The 16,332-nt window shown below is 55.7% G+C and overlaps 1 protein-coding gene across 1 annotated transcript; it reads right to left on the bottom strand.

Moving 5' to 3' along the window:
- Positions 1–4,466: 4,466 nt before the first annotated feature.
- On the bottom strand, positions 4,467–14,312 carry LOC311164674 (thrombin-like enzyme elegaxobin-2; the record flags this gene model as incomplete). Its single annotated transcript, XM_084224205.1, has 8 exons — positions 4,467–4,643; positions 7,508–7,664; positions 8,362–8,445; positions 8,542–8,605; positions 9,226–9,313; positions 9,509–9,590; positions 11,542–11,695; positions 14,267–14,312. The coding sequence occupies 8 exons, from the start codon at positions 14,310–14,312 to the stop codon at positions 4,467–4,469; spliced, it is 852 nt and encodes a 283-aa protein (XP_084080331.1).
- Positions 14,313–16,332: the final 2,020 nt, after the last annotated feature.

Here is a 16,332-nt window from a genome sequence, read left to right as displayed (position 1 = left end):
GTAACACCTGGGGGTCACCTGGAGGGGCCTGGAGGTCACATCAAGACCTCCAAATCCCTCCAAGCCCCTCCCACATGAGGAAAAATGAGGGGAAAAAAGCAGAAAATGGGAATTCGGAGGGGAAAATAGCGGGAAATGAGAGAGGGGAAAAGGTGGGAAACATGAGGGGGAAATGGCGGGAAAAGTGAGGGGAAAACGGGAATTTTGAGGGAAAAGGGTGGGAAATGTGAGGGGAGAAACGAGGGAAAGGTGAGGGGGAAAGGTGGGAAATTTGAGGGGGGAAAAAAGTGGGAAAATGAGAGGGAAAGATGGGAAAAAAGGTGAGAAATTTGAGGGGGGGGAAAAAGTGGGAAAATGAGAGGGAAAGATGGGAAAAAAGGTGAGAAACGTGAGGGGGAAATGGTGGGGAAAGGGAGGGGGAAAAGTGGGGAAAATGTCAGGGGAAAAGGATGGCAAAGATGCGGGGAAAAATTAGGGAAATGTGAGGGAGAAAATGAGGAAAAAATGAGGGGGAAAAGAGGAAAAATTAAGGATAAAAAGAGCAGGAATAGTGAGCTGAAAAGGTGAAGAAAAGGAGGGGGGAAATGAGGGAAATGTGAGGGGGAAAAGGTAGGAAATGTGAAGGGAAAAGGGGTGGGAATTGTGAGGGGGAAATGGAGGAAAATGTGAGGGGGAAAGGATGGGAAATGTGAAGGGAAAATGAGGGAAACGTGAGGGAGGAATGGTGGAAATTAGAGAGGGAAAAGTGCAGGAAAATGAGGGGGAAAGATGGGAAAAGTGAGGAAAAAAGGTGAGGAACATGAGGAGGGAAATGGTGGAAATTCTGAGGGGGAAATTGTGGGAAAAATGAGGGGGGAAAAGGCGGAAAATATGAGGGGAAAATGGTGGGAAATCTAAGGGGAAAGGAAACATGAGGGGAAAATAGCAGGGAAAATGAGGGGGGAAAAAGGCAGGAAAGATGTGGGAGAAGGGTTGGGAATTGTGAGGGGAAAATGGGAGGAAATGTGAGGGGAAAATGGAGGTAAGAGTGAGGGGAAAATGGAGGGAAACATGAGGGGAAAATGGAGGGAAATGTGAGGGGGAAATGGAGGGAAATGTGAGGGAGAAATGGAGGTAAGAGTGAGGGAGAAATGGAGGGATATGTGAGGGGAAAATGGAGGGAAGAGTGAGGGGAAAATGGAGGGGAACGTGAGGGGAAAATGGAGGGAAGAGTGAGGGGAAAATAGTGGGATATGTGAGGGGAAAATGGAGGGAAATGTGAGGGGGAAATGAAGGTAAGAGTGAGGGGAAAATAGTGGGATATGTGAGGTAGAAATGGACAGAAGAGTGAGGGGAAAATGGAGGGAAATGTGAGGGGAAAATGGAGGGAAATGTGAGGGGAAAATGGAGGGAAGAGTGAGGGAGAAATGGAGGTAAGAGTGAGGGGAAAATGGAGGGAAACATGAGGGGAAAATGGAGGGGATACGTGAGGGGGAAATGGAGGGAACTGTGAGGGGGAAATGGAGGGAAGAGTGAGGGGGAAATGTAGGGAAACATGAAGGGAAAATGGAGGGAAAAGTGAGGGGAAAATGGAGGGGAATGTGAGGGGAAAATGGAGGGAAGAGTGAGGGGAAAATGGAGGGGAACGTGAGGGGAAAATGGAGGGGAACGTGAGGGGAAAATGGAGGGAAATGTGAGGGCAAAATGGAGGGGAAACGTGAGGGGAAAATGGAGGGGAATGTGAGGGAGAAATGGAGGTAAGAGTGAGGGGGAAATGGAAGGAAAAGTGAAGGGGAAAATGGAAGGATATGTGAGGGAGAAATGGAGGGAAGAGTGAGGGGAAAGTGGAGGGGAACATGAGGGAAAAATGGAGGTAAGAGTGAGGGGAAAATGGAGGGAAATGTGAGGGGGAAATGGAGGGAAGAGTGAGGGGAAAGTGGAGGGGAACGTCAGGGGAAAAGTGAAGAAAACATGAGGGTAACATGGAGGGAACTGTGAGGGGAAAATGGAGGGAAGAGTGAGGGGAAAATGGAGGGGAATGTGAGGGGGAAATGGAGGGAAATGTGAGGGGGAAATGGAGGGAAATACGAGGGGTGAAAATGGTGGCAAACGTGAGGAAAACATGAGGGGGAAAATGAAGGAAAAAGTGAGGGGGAAAATGAACAAAATTTGAGAGGAAAAGGGCGGGAAATTTGAGGACAAAAAAGGGCTGAAACCTGAGGGAAAAATGTTCCCAGTTGGCTCCCAGTTGGTTCCCAGTTGGTTCCCAGTTGGTTCCCAGTGCTCCCAGTTCGGCTCTGGGCCACCCCCAGCGCCACCAATGACGTCACCCCCTCCCCAGCCAATCAGACAACACGAAGGGGGCGGAGCCAGATGCGTTCTGTGCTCTGATTGGTCTTTATTGCAAAGGGAGGGGTCAGCGGTCACTACGGCCGCCCCGATGACCGCTGGGATCCCGGCCCTGCTCCAAGTGACCACAGGTGACCAGAGGGGGTCAGGGGTCAGTGGGGGGGTCAGGGGTCACTCAGGGGGTCAGTGGTCACTCAGGGGGGTCAGGGGTCACTCAGGGGGGTCAGGGGTCAGTGGAGGGGTCAGTGGTCACTCAGGGGGTCAGTGGTCACTCAGGGGGTCAGTGGTCACTCAGGGGGGTCAGGGGTCACTCAGGGGGGTCAGGGGTCAGTGGGGGTCACTCAGGGGGTCAGGGGTCACAGGAGGGGTCAGTGGTCACTCAGGGGGGTCAGGGGTCACTCAGGGGGGTCAAGGGTCACAGGAGGGGTCAGTGGTCACTCAGGGGGGTCAGGAGTCAGTGGAGGGGTCAGTGGTCACTCAGGGGGGTCAGTGGTCACTCAGGGGGGTCAGGGGTCACTCAGGGGGGTCAGGGGTCAGTGGAGGGGTCAGTGGTCACTCAGGGGGGTCAGGGGTCACAGGAGGGGTCAGTGGTCACTCAGGGGGGTCAAGGGTCACAGGAGGGGTCAGGGGTCACTCAGGGGAGTCAGGGGTCACTCAGGGGGGTCAGTGGTCACTCAGGAGGGTCAGGGGTCACAGGGGGGTCAGTGGTCACTCAGGGGGGTCAGTGGTCACTCAGGGGGGTCAAGGGTCACAGGAGGGGTCAGTGGTCACTCAGGGGGGTCAGTGGTCACAGGAGGGGTCAGTGGTCACTCAGGGGGGTCAGGGGTCAGTGGTCACTCAGGGGGTCAGGGGTCACAGGAGGGGTCAGTGGTCACTCAGGGGGGTCAGGGGTCACTCAGGGGGGTCAGGGGTCAGTGGTCACTACGGCCGCCCCGATGACCGCTGGGATCCCGGCCCTGCTCCGAGTGACCACAGGTGACCAGAGGGGGTCAGGGGTCAGTGGAGGGGTCAGGGGTCACTCAGGGGGTCAGTGGTCACTCAGGGGGTCAGTGGTCACAGGGGGGTCAGTGGTCACTCAGGGGGTCAGTGGTCACTCAGGGGGGTCAGGGGTCACAGGAAAGGTCAGTGGTCACTCAGGGGGGTCAGTGGTCACTCAGGGGGGTCAGGGGTCAGTGGAGGGGTCAGTGGTCACTCAGGGGGGTCAAGGGTCACTCAGGGGGGTCAGTGGTCACTCAGGGGGGTCAGTGGTCACTCAGGGGGGTCAGTGGTCACTCAGGGGGGTCAGGGGTCACTCAGGGGGGTCAGGGGTCAGTGGAGGGGTCAGTGGTCACTCAGGGGGGTCAGGGGTCACAGGGGGGTCAGTGGTCACTCAGGGGGGTCAAGGGTCACAGGAGGGGTCAGTGGTCACTCAGGGTGGTCAGGGGTCACAGGAGGGGTCAGTGGTCACTCAGGGGGGTCAGGGGTCACAGGAGGGGTCAGTGGTCACTCAGGGGGGTCAGGGGTCACAGGAGGGGTCAGTGGTCACTCAGGGGGGTCAGGGGTCACAGGAGGGGTCAGTGGTCACTCAGGGGGGTCAGGGGTCACAGGAGGGGTCAGGGGTCACTCAGGAGGTCAGAGGTCACAGGAGGGGTCAGTGGTCACTCAGGGGGGTCAGGGGTCACAGGAGGGGTCAGGGGTCACAGGAGGGCTCAGTGGTCACTCAGTGGTCACTCCAGGTCACAGGAGGGCTCAGTGGTCACTCAGGATGTCCGTGGTCACTCCAGGTCACATGAGGGCTCAGTGGTCACTCGGGGTCACAGGAGGGGTCAGTGGTCACTCGTGGTCACTCCAGGTCACATGAAGGCTCAGTGGTCACTCAGGGTCGCAGGAGGGGTCAGTGGTCACTCCGTGGTCACTCGGGGTCACAGGAGGGGTCAGTGGTCATTCAGGCTGTCCATGGTCACTCCAGGTCACAGGAGGGGTCAGTGGTCACTCAGGGTCACAGGAGGGGTCAGCGGTCACTCCATGGTCACTCAGGGTCGCAGGAGGGGTCAGTGGTCACTCGGTGGTCACTCCAGGTCGCAGGAGGGGTCAGTGGTCACTCCGTGGTCACTCAGTGGTCACTCAGGGTCACAGGAGGGGTCAGTGGTCACTCGTGGTCACTCCAGGTCACAGGAGGGCTCGGTGGTCACTCCGGTGACCGCTCGGATCCAGGCCAGCTCGGGCTGGACGCGGGCGTAGACCCCCGGCCGGCCGGGCTGACCACAGGGGTGACCACCCCAGGACACCACGGCCTGGAGCTGACCCTGACACACGAGGGGACCCCCGGAGTCACCCTGGGGGGACATTGGGGACAGTGAGGGGACATTGGGGACATTGGGGACATTGGGGACACTGAGGGGACATTGGGGACATTGGGGACAGTGAGGGGATATTGGGGACATTGGGGACAGTGGGGACAGTGAGGGGACATTGGGGACAGTGGGGACACTGAGGGGACACAGGGGTGACCACCCCAGGACACCACGGCCTGGAGCTGACCCCCGCAGACCAGGGGACCCCCGGAGTCACCCTGGGGGGACAGCGAGGGGACATTGGGGACAGTGAGGGGACATTGGGGACACTGAGGGGACATTGGGGACACAGGGGTGACCACCCCAGGACACCACGGCCTGGAGCTGACCCCGACAGACCAGGGGACCCCCGGAGTCACCCTGGGGGGACATTGGGGACATTGGGGACATTGGGGACAGTGAGGGGACATTATGGACATTGGGGACAGTGGGGACATTGGGGACAGTGAGGGGACATTGGGGACATTGGGGACATTGGGGACATTGGGGACAGTGAGGGGACATTGGGGACAGTGAGGGGACATTGGGGACATTGAGGACATTGGGGACACTGAGGGGACATTGGGGACACTGAGGGGACATTGGGGACACTGGGGACATTGGGGGGACATTGGGGACATTGGGGACACTGAGGGGACATTGGGGACATTGGGGACATTGGGGGGGTTGGGGACATTGGGGACATTGGGGACACTGAGGGGACATTGGGGACAGTGAGGGGACATTGGGGACACTAAGGGGACATTGGGGACAGTGAGGGGACATTGGGGACACTAAGGGGACATTGGGGACATTGGGGACATTGGGGACATTGGGGACATTGGGGACACTGAGGGGACATTGGGGACATTGGGGACATTGGGGACATTGGGGACAGTGGGGACATTGGGGACAGTGAGGGGACATTGGGGACAGCAAGGGGACATTGGGGGGACACTGGGGACACTGAGGGGGCATTGGGGACATTGGGGACATTGGGGACATTGGGGACATTGGGGGCATTGGGGACATTGGGGACAGTGGGGACATTGGGGACAGCGAGGGGACATTGGGGACATTGGGGACAGCGAGGGGACAGTGGGGACACTGGGGGGACACAGGGGTGACCACCCCAGGACACCACGGCCTGGAGCTGACCCCCGCAGACCAGGGGACCCCCGGAGTCACCCTGGGGACATTGGGGACATTGGGGACACTGAGGGGACATTGGGGACATTGGGGACACTGAGGGGACATTGGGGACAGTGGGGACACTGAGGGGACATTGGGGACATTGGGGACATTGGGGACATTGGGGACACTGAGGGGACATTGGGGACAGTGGGGACACTGAGGGGACATTGGGGACATTGGGGACATTGGGGACATTGGGGACACTGAGGGGACATTGGGGACATTGGGGACATTGGGGACATTGGGGACACTGAGGGGACATTGGGGACATTGGGGATATTGGGGTGACCGCCCCAGGACACCACGGCCTGGAGCTGACCCCCACACACGAGGGGACCCCCGGAGTCACCCTGGGGACAGTGAGGGGACATTGGGGACATTGGGGACATTGGGGACACTGAGGGGACATTGGGGACATTGGGGACATTGGGGACATTGGGGACATTGGGGACATTGGGGGACATTGGGGACAGTGAGGGGACATTGGGGACATTGGGGACAGTGGGGACATTGGGGACAGCGAGGGGACATTGGGGACATTGGGGACATTGGGGACAGTGGGGACACTGAGGGGACATTGGGGACACTGAGGGGACATTGGGGACATTGGGGACACTGAGGGGACACTGGGGACACTGAGGGGACAGCAATGGGGACATTGGGGACACTGAGGGGACACTGAGGGCAATGGGGACAGCGGTGGGTTGGGGACAGCGGGGACAGGATGGTGGCACCTGGGACATGTGAGGGGGCACAGGTGACACAGGTGACACAGGTGACACAGGTGACAAGGACAGGTGACACAGCTAACAAAAGTGACACAGTGACAAGGTGACACAGGTGACACAGGTGACACAGGTGACACAGGTGACACAGGTGATGGGACACAGGTGACACAGGTGACACAGGTGATGGGACACAGGTGACAAGGACAGGTTACACAGGTGACACAGCTAACAAAAGTGACACAGTGACAAGGTGACACAGGTGACACAGGTGACAAGGTAACATAGACAGGTGACACAGGTGACACAGGTGATGGGACACAGGTGACAAGGTAACACAGGTGACACAGGTGATGGGACACAGGTGACAAGGTAACACAGGTGACACAGGTGATGGGACACAGGTGACACAGGTGACAAGGTAACATAGACAGGTGACACAGGTGACACAGGTGACTCAGGTGACACAGGTGACAGGTGACACAGGTGACAGACAGGTGACCCAGCTAACACAGGTGACACAGTGACAAGGTCACACAGGTGACACAGGTGATGGGACATAGGTGACAAGGTAACACAGGTGACAGGTGACACAGGTGACACAGGTGACAAGCTAACACAGACAGGTGACACAGGTGACACAGTCACAAAGGTAACACAGGTGACACAGGTGACAAGGCCAGGTGACACAGGTGACACAGCTAACACAGGTGACACAGGTGACACAGACAGGTGACACAGGTGACACAGCTAACACAGGTGACACAGACAGGTGACACAGGTGACACAACTAACACAGGTGACAGAGGTGACAGAGGTGACACAGGTGACAGGGACAGGTGACACAGGTGACACAGCTAACACAGGTGACACAGGTGACACAGACAGGTGACACAGGTGACAAGGTCAGGTGACCCAGGTGACCCAGGTGACCCCCCGGTGGCGCACCTGGCAGGAGTCCTTGCCGCCCTCGGGCACACCTGCGCACAGCATGTCCGCCGTCACCTGCGCCCCGTAGGCGTCACCGCAGGCGCTGTCCCCGAGCACGGTGACATTGAGGCACTGGGGCACGTCCGGGTACGACTCTGGGGACACGGGGACACACCTGGGACACACCTGGGACACACCTGGGACACACCTGGGACACCTGGGACACACCTGGGGACACCTGGGGACAGCTGGGACAGGCGCTGTCCCCGAGCACGGTGACATTGAGGCACTGGGGCACGTCTGGGTACGACTCTGGGGACACGGGGACAGGTGGGACACACCTGGGGACACACCTGGGACACACCTGGGGACACCTGGGGACACCTGGGACACCTGGGGACACCTGGGACAGGAGCTGTCCCCGAGCACGGTGACATTGAGGCACTGGGGCACGTCCGGGTACGACTCTGGGGACACGGGGACAGGTGGGACACACCTGGGGACACACCTGGGGACAGCTGGGGACAGCTGGGGACACACCTGGCACACCTGGGACACACCTGGGGACACCTGGGGCAGGCGCTGTCCCCGAGCACGGTGACATTGAGGCACTGGGGCACGTCCGGGTACAACTCTGGGGACACGGGGACAGGTGGGACACACCTGGGACACACCTGGGACAGCTGGGGACACCTGGGATCACGTGGGATACACCTGGGGACACACCTGGGGACACCTGGGGACACCTGGGACACCTGGGACACACCTGGGGACACACCTGGGGACACACCTGGGGACACCTGGGGACAGCTGGGGACAGCTGGGGACACCTGGGACACACCTGGGACACACCTGGGGACAGCTGGGGACACCTGGGGCAGGCGCTGTCCCCGAGCACGGTGACATTGAGGCACTGGGGCACGTCCGGGTACGACTCTGGGGACACGGGGACACACCTGGGACAGGTGGGACACACCTGGGGACACACCTGGGACACACCTGGGGACACACCTGGGGACACCTGGGGACACCTGGGACACACCTGGGGACACCTGGGGCAGGCGCTGTCCCCGAGCACGGTGACATTGAGGCACTGGGACACGTCCGGGTACGACTCTGGGGACACGGGGACAGGTGGGACACACCTGGGACACACCTGGGCACACACCTGGGGACAGCTGGGGACAGCTGGGACACACCTGGGACACACCTGGGACAGCTGGGACACCTGGGGACACCTGGGGACACACCTGGGGACAGCTGGGGACAGACCTGGGGACACCTGGGACACCTGGGACACACCTGGGGACACCTGGGACACACCTGGCACACACCTGGCACACCTGGGGACAGGTGTCCCTGGGACAGGGACACACCTGGGGGCCTCCCAGTCCATCCCAGTCCCTCCCAGTCCATCCCAGTCCCTCCCAGTCCATCCCAGTTCCCTCCCAGTCCATCCCAGTTCCCTCCCAGTTCCCTCCCAGTCCCCCCCCAGTCCCCCCCAGTCCCTCCCAGTTCCCCCCCAGTCCCTCCCAGTCCCTCCCAGTCCCTCCCAGTTCCCTCCCAGTCCCTCCCAGTCCCTCCCAGTCCCCCCCAGTCCCTCCCAGTCCCTCCCAGTTCCCTCCCAGTCCCTCCCAGTCCATTCCCAGTCCCTCCCAGTCCCTCCCAGTCCATCCCAGTCCCTCCCAGTCCATCCCAGTCCCTCCCAGTCCCTCCCAGTATAAACCAGTCCGTACCCTCGGGGCTGCTGGTGGTGCCCCAGCCCATCACGGTGCAGGTGGAGCCGGGGGTGGGCGGGGCCTGCGGCAGTGGGAGGGGCCTCACCTGCGGCCCGCAGGTAAAGGGCGGCTCCACCCTCAGCAGCATCAGGTCGTGGGAGCGGCCGGAATCCCCCAAAAAATTCCCGGGAAAATTCCCAAATTTCCCGGAATTCCCGGAATTCCCGGAAAAATTCCCAAATTTCCCGAAATCGCCGGAATTCCGGGAATTCCGCGCGGCTTTGCCGAAGTCCGGGTGCACCACGAGCTCCACGGCGGCGGCGAACTGCTCGTGGCCGCTCACCTGGCCCAGGCTGCGCTCACCTGCGCGCACCTGCAGGTGGCTGGGGGGGCGGGAGGGCGATCCCAGTTCAAACCAGTTCAGACCAGTTCAACCAGTAACTCCCAGTTCATCCCAGTTCAACCAGTAACCAGATAGATCCCAGTAATCCCAGTTATTCCCCACACCTGTGCTCACCTGAGCTCACCTGCAGGTGGCTGGGGGAGGCGGGAGAGCGATCCCAGTTCAACCCAGTTCAGACTAGTTCAGACCAGTTCAGACCAGTTCAGACCAGTTTGACCAGTAACCAGATAGATCCCATCAATCCCAGTTATTCCCCACACCTGTGCTCACCTGTGCGCACCTGAGCTCACCTGCAGGTGGCTGGGGGAGGCGGGAGGGCGATCCCAGTTCAACCCAGTTCAAACCAGTTCAGACCAGTTCAGACCAGTTCAGACCAGTCCATCCCAGTCCATCCCAGTTTCACCAGTAACCCCAGCACTCCCATCAATCCCTGCTCGTGGCCGCTCACCTGGCCCAGGCTGTGCTCACCTGCACGCACCTGCAGGTGGCTGGGGGGGCGGGAGGGCGATCCCAGTTCAAACCAGTTCAGACCAGTTCAAACCAGTTCAGACCAGTTCAGACCCAGTCCCCCCCAGTCCCTCCCAATCCCCTCCCAGTCCATCCCAGTCCCATCCCAGTTGCTCCCAGTTCCCCCCCACTCCCTCCCAGCCCCTTCCCAGTCCCCCCCAGTCCATCCCAGTCCCTCCCAGTTTGCCCAGTACGGACCTGGCCCGGCAGTGGGCGGCGCTCAGCACCCACTGGGGTGTTCCTCCCAGTCCATCCCAGTCCCTCCCAGTCCATCCCAGTCCCCTCCCAGTCCCTCCCAGTTCCCCCCCCAGTCCCTCCCAGTTCCTCCCAGTCCATCCCAGTCCATCCCAGTCCCCTCCCAGTCCCTCCCAGTTCCCCCCCCAGTCCCATCCCAGTCCATCCCAGTCCCTCCCAGTCCATCCCAGTTTGATCCCAGTCCTCCCCAGTCCATCCCAGCTCCCTCCCAGTTCCATCCCAGTCCCTCCCAGTCCTTCCCAGTCCCCCCCAGTCCCTCCCAGTCCCCCCCAGTTCATCCCAGTCCCCCCCAATCCCCTCCCAGTCCCCCCCAGTCCCTCCCAGTGCTCCCAGTTTGCCCAGTACGGACCTGGCCCGGCAGTGGGCGGCGCTCAGCACCCACTGGGGTGTTCCTCCCAGTCCATCCCAGTCCCATCCCAGTATAAACCAGTCCCTCCCAGTCCCTCCCAGTTGTTCCCAGTTCCCTCCCAGTTGCCCCCAGTCCCTCCCAGTCCCCCCCATTTCCATCCCAGTCCCTCCCAGCCCCCTCCCAGTTCCCTCCCAGTTCATCCCAGTTCCCTCCCAGTTCCCTCCCTCTCCCCCCCAGTCCCCCCCAGTCCCTCCCAGTGCTCCCAGTTTGCCCAGTACGGACCTGGCCCGGCAGTGGGCGGCACTCAGCACCCACTGGGGTGTTCCTCCCAGTTCATCCCAGTCCATCCCAGTTCATCCCAGTCCCCCCCCAGTCCCTCCCACCATAAACCAGTAACCCAAATCCCCTCCCAGTTCCCTCCCAGTCCCATCCCAGTTCCTCCCAGTCCATCCCAGTCCATCCCAGTCCCTCCCAGTCCATCCTAGTTGCTCCCAGTTCCCTCCCAGTTCCATCCCAGTCCCTCCCAGTTTGTCCCAGTCCCTCCCAATCCCCTCCCAGTCCCTCCCAGTCCCATCCCAGTATAACCCAGTCCCATCCCAGTCCATCCCAGTCCCTCCCAGTCCATCTCAGTTTGATCCCAGTCCTCCCCAGTCCATCCCATCTCCCTCCCAGTCCCTTCCAGTTCCCTCCCAGCCCCTCCCAGTCCATCCCAATTCCCTCCCAGTCTCCCCCAGTCCCTCCCAGTCCCCCCCAGTCCCTCCCAATCCCCCCCCAGTCCCCCCCAGTCCCTCCCAGTGCTCCCAGTTTGCCCAGTACGGACCTGGCCCAGCAGTGGGCGGCGCTCAGCACCCACTGGGGGCTCAGCAGGGCCCCCCCGCAGACGAACTGGTCAAACTGGAAGAGCCGAACCAACCCCGCGTGGGCCGCGGGGGGGCACTCGGACCCCCCCAAAATCCGCATGGGGTGGGACCGACCTGGGGGAGGGGGGGGTCAGAATTCCCAAATTTCCAAATTTCCAAAATTTTCCCAAAATTTTCCCGAAATTCCCAAAATTCCACCTAAAAATCCCACTCGGGACGCCCCAATTCCTTCTCGGATCCCCCCAAAATTCGCCCGGGGTGGGACCGACCTGGGGGAGGGGGGGTCAGAATTCCCAGAATTCCCAAATTTCCAAATTTTACCCAAAAATTTTCCTGAAATTCCTCGATTTTCACCCCAAAATTCCAGAAATATTCCCCAAAATTTCCCCCCGAAAAATTCTGAATATTCTACTCCCAAAATTCCCCCAAAATTCCCCCAAAATTCCACCCCAAAATTCCCCAAAGATTCTTGAAATTCCACCTCAAAAATTTCCCCAAATTTCCCAAAATTTACCCCGAAAAATCCCTCAAATTCCCAAAATTAAAAAAAAAATTAAAAATTTTAAAAATTTAAAAGATTTAAAAATTTTTTTAAAAACTTAAAAAATAAATTTAAAAATTTAAAAATTTAAAAATTTAAAAATTAAAAATTTAAAAAATAAAAAAAAATTTAAAATTTAAAAAATATTAAAAATTTAAAAAAAAATTCCCCAAATTCCCCCCAAAATTCCCACCCCAAAGTTCCTGAAAAATCCACAAAATTCCACCCAAAATTTCCCCCAATTTTCCAAAATTCCACCCCAAAATTTCCCCCCAATTCCACCAAAAGTTCAAAAAGGAAATCCCCATAAAATTCCCCCCAAAATTCCACCCGAAAAATCCCCAAAATTCAACCCAAAAATGCCCCAAAATTTTCCCCTCAAAATTCCACCCCAAAAAATCCCCAAATTCTCAAGATTTCCCCCCAAAATCCCCCAAATTTTGCCCCAAAATCTCCCAAATTTCTCAAAAATTCCCCTAAAATCTCCCAAATTTTCCCCTGAACCCCCAAATTTTCCTTAAAATCCCCCAATTTTGCCCCAAAATCCCCCAAATTTTCCCCTAAAATCCCCCAAATTTTTCATTAATCTCCCCAAATCCCCCCAATATCCTCAAATTTCCCCCAAATCCCCCAAATTTCTCCTTAAATCCTTCAACTTTTACCCAAAATCCCCCAAATTTTCCCCCAAATCCCCCAAATTTTCCCCCAAATCCTTCAAATTTTCCCCCAACCCCCCCAAATTTCTCCTTAAATCCCCAAAATTTCTCCTTAAATCCCCAAATTTCTCCTTAAATCCTCCAAATTTTCCCCCAAATCCCCCAAATTTTCTGCAAAATCTCCCGAATTTCCCCCAAATCCCCCACATTTCTCCTTAAATCCTTCAAATTTTCCCCAAATCCCCCAAATTTTCCCCGAAATTTCTCCTTAAATCCCCCAAATTTCTCCTTAAACCCTTCAAATTTTCCCCAAAATCCCCCAAATTTCCCCCAAATACCCCAAATTTTCCCCAAAATCGCCCAAATTTCTCCTCAAATCCTTCAAATTTTCCCCCAAAATCGCCCAAATTTCCCCCCAAATCTCCCAAATTTCTCCTTAAATCCTTCAAATTTTCCCCCAAATCCCCCAAATTTCCCCCAAATCCCCCAAATTTCTCCTCAAATCCTTCAAATTTTCCCCCAAAATCGCCCAAATTTTCCCCCAAATTTCCCCTTAAATCCTTCAAATTTTCCCCATAATCTCCCAAATTTCCCCCAAAATGCCCCAAATTTCTCCTTAAATCCTTCAAATTTTCCTCAAAATCCCCCAAAATTTCCCCAAATCCCCCAAATTTCTCCTTAAATCCTTCAAATTTTCCCCAAAATCCCCCAGATTTTCCCCAAAATCGCACAAATTTCCCCCCAAGTCGCCCAAATTTCCCCTCAAATCCCCCAAATTTCTCCTTAAATCCTTTAAATTTTCCCCAAAATCGCCCAAATTTCCCCCAAATCCCCCAAATTTCTCCTCAAATCCTTCAAATTTTCCCCCCAAATCCCCCTAATTTCTCCTTAAATCCCGCAAATTTCCCCCCCAAATCCCCCAAATTTTCCCAAAATTTCCCCCAAATCTTCCCCCAAATCGCCCAAATTTCCCCTTAAATCCCCCAAATTTCTTCTCAAATCCTTCAAATTTTCCCCCAAATCCCCCAAATTTTCCCCAAATTCCCCCCAAATCTTCCCCCAAATCCCCCAAATTTCTCCTTAAATCCTTTAAATTTTCCCCAAAATCCCCCAATTTTCCCCCAAATTTTCCCCCAAATCGCCCAAATTTCTCCTCAAATCCTTCAAATTTTCCCCCAAAATCGCCCGAATTTCCCCCCAAATCTCCCAAATTTCTCCTTAAATCCTTCAAACTTCTCCTTAAATCCCCCAAATTTCCCCAAATCCCCCAAATTTCCCCCCAAATTCCCCAAATTTTCACCCAAATACCCCAAAGCCTCCAAATTTCTCCTTAAATCCTTCAAATTTTCCCCCCAAATCGCCCAAATTTCCCCCCAAATTTCTCCTTAAATCCTTCACACTTCTCCTTAAATCCCGCAAATTTTCCCCCAAATCCCCCGAATTTCCCCAAAATCCCCCGAATTTCCCCCAAATCCGCCTCCCCCTCACCGGGGGGCAGCAGCAGCAGGAGGAGGACGAGGCCGAGGGGCTCCATGGTGGGGGAGGGGCGCGATCGGGGCTGGTTTTGGGGGGCCCCCTCGTGACCCCGCTAATTAAAGGCGGCCTCGTTAATGATTAATGAACCCATCGGCCCCTCCCCCACCCCCCGCGGGCGGTGCCGCCGCAGGTGGGACCTTCCCACCCCTCCCCCACCCCGGGAAAAGCGGATTTGGGGGAATTTTGGGGGATTTTGGGGGGATTTGGGGGATTTTGGGGGATTTGGGGGATTTTGGGGGAATTTGGGGGGATTTGGGGGGGATTTGGAGGAATTTGGGGGAATTTTGGGGGCTTTTGGGGGGCTTTTTGGGGGATTTGGGGGGATTTGGAGGAATTTGGGGGAATTTGGGGGGCTTTTTGGGGGATTTTGGGAGGAATTTGGGGGAATTTTGGGGGCTTTTGGGGGGATTTTGGTGGATTTTGGGGGATGCCATCAAATTTCCCCTCCCAAAATTCCCTCAATTTGCCCCAAAAAATTCCCTCTAAATGGTCTCGAAATCCTCACAAATTGTTCCCCAAAATCCACAAAATTCCCTCAAATTTCCCCCAGATTCCCCCCACCCCCCAAATTCCCCTGTACTCTCTGCAAAATCCCTGCAAAATTTTCCCAAATTTTCCCTAAAATTCCCTCAGGATCTCCCCAAAAATCCCCCCCAAATTCCCCCCCAAATTCCCTCTAAATCTTCTCACATTCCCCTCAAAATTATCTCCAAAATCCCCCCCCCCCCCCAAATTCCCTTGGAGTCTCCCCAAAATCCCCTCAAAATTCCCCCTAAATTCTGTCAGAACCTTCCCAAAATCTGACAAATTCCCCCCAAAATTCCCTCAGAATTTCCCAAAAATCCTCTCAAATCCCCTCCAAAATTCCCCCCAAATCCCTTCAAAATTCCCCCAAAATTCTATCAGAATCTCCCCAAAAATCTCAGAAATTCACCCCAAAATTCTGGCCAAAATTCCCTTGGAATCTCCTCAAAATCCACTCAAATTCCCCATCAAATTCCCTCTAAATCTCCTAAAAATCTGACAAATTCCCCCCAAAACCCCCTCAAATTACCCCCAAAATTCCTCCAAAATCTCCCCAAAATTCCCTCAAATTCCCTCAAAATCTCCCCAAGATCCTCTCAAATATCCCCCAAAATTCGCTCAAATTCCCCCCAAAATTCCCTCAAATTCCCCCCAAAATCCCTTCGAAATCTTCCCAAAATTCCCTCGAAATCTCCTCAAAATCCAACAAATTCCCCCCAAAAATCCCCTCAAATTCACCCCTAAAATTCCCTCAGAATCTCCTCAAAATTCGTTCAAATTCCCCCCAAAATTCCCTCAAATCTCCCCCAAAATTCCTCCGGAATCTCCTCAAAATCTGACAAATTCACCCCCAAAATTCCCTCGGAATCTCCTGAAAATTCACTCAAATCCCCCCAAAATTCCCTCAGAATCTGCTCAGAATCTGACAAAATCCTCCCAGAATTCTCCCCAAAATTCCCTTGGAATCTCCTCAAAATCCCCTCAAATTCCCCCCAAAATTCCCTCAGAAAGTCCTCAAAATCCAACAAATTCCCCCCAAAATTCCCTCAAATTCCCCCCAAAATTGCTCCCAAAATTCCCTCAGAATCTCCTCAAAATCCCCCCAAATTCTCCCCAAAATCCCCTCGGGATCTCGTCAAAATCCCCTCAAATTTCCCCCAAAATTCCCTCAAAACCTTTTCAAAATCCAACAAATTCACCCCAAAGTTCTCCCCAAAATTCTCCCCAAAATTCCCTCCAGAATCTCCTAAAAATTTGCTCAAATTCCCTCCAAAATTCCCTCAAATTCCCCCCAAAATTCCGTCAGAATCTCCTCAAAATCCCCTCAAATTCCCCTGAAAATTCCCTCGGAATCTCCTCAAAATCCAACAAATTCCCCCCAAAACTCCCTCAAATTCCCCCCAAAATTGCTCCCAAAATTCCCTCAGAATCTCCTCAAAATCCCCCCAAATTCTCCCCAAAATCCCCTCGGGATCTCGTCAAAATCCCCTCAA

Source organism: Fringilla coelebs (genome assembly GCF_963513975.1).
Source record: "Fringilla coelebs genome assembly, chromosome: 34".
NCBI lineage: Eukaryota > Metazoa > Chordata > Aves > Passeriformes > Fringillidae > Fringilla > Fringilla coelebs.
The sequence above is the reverse complement of the archived record's forward strand: the minus strand, read 5'-3'. Positions and strand labels throughout refer to the sequence as shown.